Source organism: Nestor notabilis, unplaced genomic scaffold, assembly GCF_000696875.1.
Source record: "Nestor notabilis isolate BGI_N333 unplaced genomic scaffold, ASM69687v1 scaffold10789, whole genome shotgun sequence".
In the NCBI taxonomy this organism is placed as follows: Eukaryota; Metazoa; Chordata; class Aves; order Psittaciformes; family Psittacidae; genus Nestor; species Nestor notabilis.
In genome coordinates this window covers 508-4604 of record NW_009942399.1, presented here as the reverse complement: position 1 = coordinate 4604, position 4097 = coordinate 508, and the positions used below count along the sequence as shown (strand labels likewise).

Genomic DNA, 4097 nt, shown 5'->3' with positions numbered 1-4097 from the left:
TGGAGCGACCTGCTCTAGTGGAAGGTGTCCTCTAGAGTTGGAACTGGAGGAGCTTTAAGGTCCCTTCAACCCAAACTGGTCTGTGAGTGTGACACGAACGTCCCCTGCTCTCTCCATCCCTCACCTCAGTGCCTGGTTGTCCCCTGGGAAGGGGGGTTTTGGCCATGGTGGGGAGCAGCGGGTGGAGGCAAAGTGTGCAGAAACCCAGCGCGAGGGGGTCTGGAGAGAATCACCCCATTCCTGCCCCATTGACACCGGGTTCTCCCCCCATCGCTTTTGCCCTGTCCTGTCATTTCCACTTCAGTGCTGCTCGGAGTGTCTGTGGCACCCTTTGAGCCCCTCATCACACATCCCCCAGCACTATTTCCATCCCAAATCCTTCATTTAACGTTAATTACCCCCGGGGATGAACCTCTCTTTTTACCCCCGTTTTCCTCCCGCTCTGCTGAGCCTGGGAAATGGCAGGGGATGGGTGTCGGGGTGGGCACTGGGTAATGCCATGGGGCATCGTGTCACCTCAGGCTGCAGCAGGGCAGCACATGGACCAGCACCAACCCCTGCCCATCCTGCTGGGACCAGCAACCACTCACTCCTCTTCTCTCTGTCCTTTTCTCCCCTCTGACACCGCAGGGACAGGGGACATCACCCTCCCATCCCTGCTGCCTCACCATGCTGCTAACCTCCTCCCCTCCCTGATCTCTGCCCATCCAGGTTCTCCAGAGGATGGAGCCAGCATCGGTGAGGACCAAGGTCCCTTCCTTCCTGTCTGACCTGGGGAAAGCCACGCTCCGGGGCATCCGGAAATGTCCCCGCTGCGGCACGTACAACGGGATGCGCGGCCTGAGCTGCAAGAACAAGAACTGCGGCACCGTCTTCCGCTACAGCACACGCAAACAGCCCAGTGTTGACGCTGTCAAGATCATCACTGGCTCCGACTTACAGGTCTACTCAGTGAGGCAGAGGGACCGGGGACCGGATTACCGGTGCTTTGTGGAGCTGGGGGTCTCCCAAACAGCCATCCAGACGGTGGACGGGACCATCATCACGCAGCTCAGCTCCGGCCGCTGCTATGTGCCGTCGTGTCTGAAAGCAGCCACGCAAGGAGTGGTGGAGAACCAGTGCCAGCACATCAAACTGGCCCTGAACTGCCAGACAGAGGCCACCCCGCTCGCCCTGAAGAGCTCAGTGCTCAACTCCATGCAGGCTTCACACGAAACCAAGCAGACCATATGGCAGCTGGCGACGGAGCCCACGGGGCCGCTGGTGCAGCGCATCACCAAGAACGTGCTGGTGGTGAAGTGCAAGGCCAGCCAGAAGCACAGCCTGGGTTACCTGCATGCCTCCTTTGCCCAGAAGGTGAGCAGCAAGACGTTGACAGAGCACAGGTTCTCCTGCTCCTGCCAGGCTCCAAAGCCCATCAAAGGCAGCCCAGCCGAGGAGGAGACCCCGACACCGCAGCGTTGCATTCATTTCTTCGCCTGCATCTGTGCCTTTGCCAGCGATGAGAGCTTGGCACAGGAGTTTGCTGATGTCCTCGCCTATGACTCTGGTGGTAGGTGGGGGGGGATGTGATATACAGAGGATTTTGCGGGGCATTGAGGGGACACTCGCTCTTGCCCTTCCCTCCTCCTCATGCCCTGGCAGGTTCCTCACTGCTGCCTCCTTAGCTGGGGCTTTATTTCCTGCCCCATCCTTCTGCAGGCAGAAAGCTTCTTGGGGAGTGATCCCTCCTGGACTTGGCAGCTTGCTCCTGGTTTCTGGCATGTGGAAGCAGAGTGGGTGCTCCCTGTGCTCCCCTGAGAGCTGGTTAGGGGGATGAGGGGCAAGTCCAGAGGGGGCCACAAGGATGCTCAGGGGCTGGAGCACCTCCCGTATGGAGACAGGCTGAGAACATTGGGGCTGTTGAAACTGGAGAAGAGAAGCTGCTGGAGACCTCAGAGCAGCTTCCAGTGTCTGAAGGGGCTACAAGGATGCTGGAGAGGGACCTTCATCAGGGACTGGAGTGATAGGACAAGGGGTGATGGGTTCAAACTGAAATAGGGAAGATTTGGATATAAGGCAGAAGCTCTTCCCTGTGAGGGTGCTGAGGCGCTGGCACAGGATGCCCTGAGAAGCTGTGGCTGCCCCATCCCTGGCAGTGTTCAAGGCCAGGTTGCACACAGGGGCTTGGAGCAACCTGCTCTAGTGTGAGGTGTCCCTGCCCATGGCAGGGGTTGGAACTGGAAGGTTTAAGGTCCTTTCCAACCCAAACCAGACTGTAATTCTATTCTGTGATTCTCTGGAGGCAGATCTCCCTGGGCTTTACTGTGCTCAGGGTAAGTTGGGTTCTTCTGCTGGGCTGGGAGTTGGGTGTCCTCCTCCCCTTGGGCCAGAGCAGCACGGGGGGAAGCCCAGCTCAGTGTGAGCCTCTGGGTGCAGTCCCTCAGGGGGTTGTTCACCCCAGTACGTGCCCCTGCATAATCTCATTGTGTCTTTAGGCACCCAAGGAGGGTGACATAGATGACACGAGGCCACTATGCTCCCCTCAATATTCTCCCACACGGAAGCTTGTCTGCAGGCCAGGAGGGCTTTGGGGCTTCTCTGAGGATGTTTGGGGTGTGCTGGGGAGGTCTCGGTGGAGTAATTGGTGATGTGAGGAGGGGAACACAGGAGCTCCATGTCCCTGCACCACTGGTGCTTATAGTGTTGATGCTTTTAGGGACAGCAGCGTGTTTCTCCTAGGTGTGAAGGGGATGGCGGTGCCGCAGTCGGTCGCTGGTCCCCAGTCCCCAGTGCAAGCTGGAGAAGCAGCTGCTGCCAAGCCCAAGAAGAGGAAAAAGGACCCAGCACCTGGTGAGCATCAACTGGAGGCTCTGTGGGACGAGGAGGATGTGGGTTGAATGCAAAAGCCATTGTGTGGGGCCCGTGGAGCCCCTGGACTTGTGCCCTGACACTCTCTTAATCCATCCCTCAGGGGCGCAGGCCGCCAGCCCTCTCCCTGCTCAGGACCTGGCTCACAGCAACCCCAGGAGAAGCAGCCTAAAGAAGCCAGCAGTTGCCTCCTCCTCGCTGAAAAGACAAGGTGAGCCTTGGCCATGCATGTCACCAGAGGTTAGGAGCACTCAGGACTCGGTGGATGCCTGTAGCCATTCAGTTCATGCTGTCATAGAATCATTTAGGTTGGAAAAGACCTTTAAGATCATCAGTTCCAACCATAAACTTAGCACCCCTAAGGCTCTGGTCTCCATTCCCTGTCTCTTGCAGGCTGTCCCCAGCTGCTGGACGAGTCCCAAGTGACCCTCTCCTTCCAAGAGTGGCTGGCCAGTGTCACCGAGCGCATCCACCAAACCATGCATTACCAGTTTGAGGGTAAGGCTTTGGAGACCTTTTGGGCATCAATCCTCTCCTCCTTCCCTGAACATGCACTTATTACTGGCAGCCTGGTGCTGGTGTTTATGCTGAGAAGGGAGAAAGGGCTGAGGGGGAACAGCCCTTTCCAAGCACCATAAGAGCAGTAAGTGTCACACGAGGCAAACACACACATCCTGCTTTGCATCACTGTGTGGCATCACTGGCCTCCAGTGAGCTGCTGGCAATGACAGCAGAGGGGCACAACCTGCTGTGCTTGGGTCAGGCTTGGACTCCATGATCCCAAGAGTCACTTCTAGCCAAGAAGACTCTGTGGGTCTTAAAGACAGTGAAGTTGTCACCACCCAGCTTTGCAAACAGAGGGAACAAATGCCACAAGGCCCCATCACTGCATACCCCAGGGCAGACAGGGACATCCTAGGACAGCAGTGGAGGGGCTGGGATCTCTATCAGAGAGCCAGGGCCATCACATGGAGTGCAGACAGTGGGGGGAGGCACTGGTTAGAAAAAACATAGAACATCTCAACAGGGAAAGGACCCATAAAGAGCATCCAGCCCGGCTGCCCACACACCTTGGTGGTGCTGTTCTGCTCTGGCTGGTAGAAGGGAATAAAGCCAAGAGGCCCAAGGCTCTGCTCAGCACCACCTGCAGACAGGACAGGAGGCAAAGGACACAAACAGCAGCCTGTGAACTCTGCTGTGAAGGTGGTCAGATGCTGGCAGGGCTGGAATAGCTGGAGTGTCCCCAC

At 57.5% G+C, this 4097-nt stretch overlaps 1 protein-coding gene across 1 annotated transcript in view; it reads left to right on the top strand.

Annotated features, from left to right (window-relative positions):
- Nucleotides 1-723: 723 nt before the first annotated feature.
- The window catches only part of LOC104411053 (chromosome unknown open reading frame, human C2orf42), a gene marked incomplete at its 3' end in the record, with an annotated part of 3842 nt that continues 468 nt past the window's right edge, over nt 724-4097 (top strand). The window contains exons 1-4 of the mRNA XM_010021382.1: nt 724-1552; nt 2722-2832; nt 2954-3061; nt 3244-3348. Coding sequence (XP_010019684.1) covers nt 724-1552; nt 2722-2832; nt 2954-3061; nt 3244-3348 — 1153 coding nt within the window. The remainder of the gene's footprint in view (nt 1553-2721; nt 2833-2953; nt 3062-3243; nt 3349-4097) is intronic.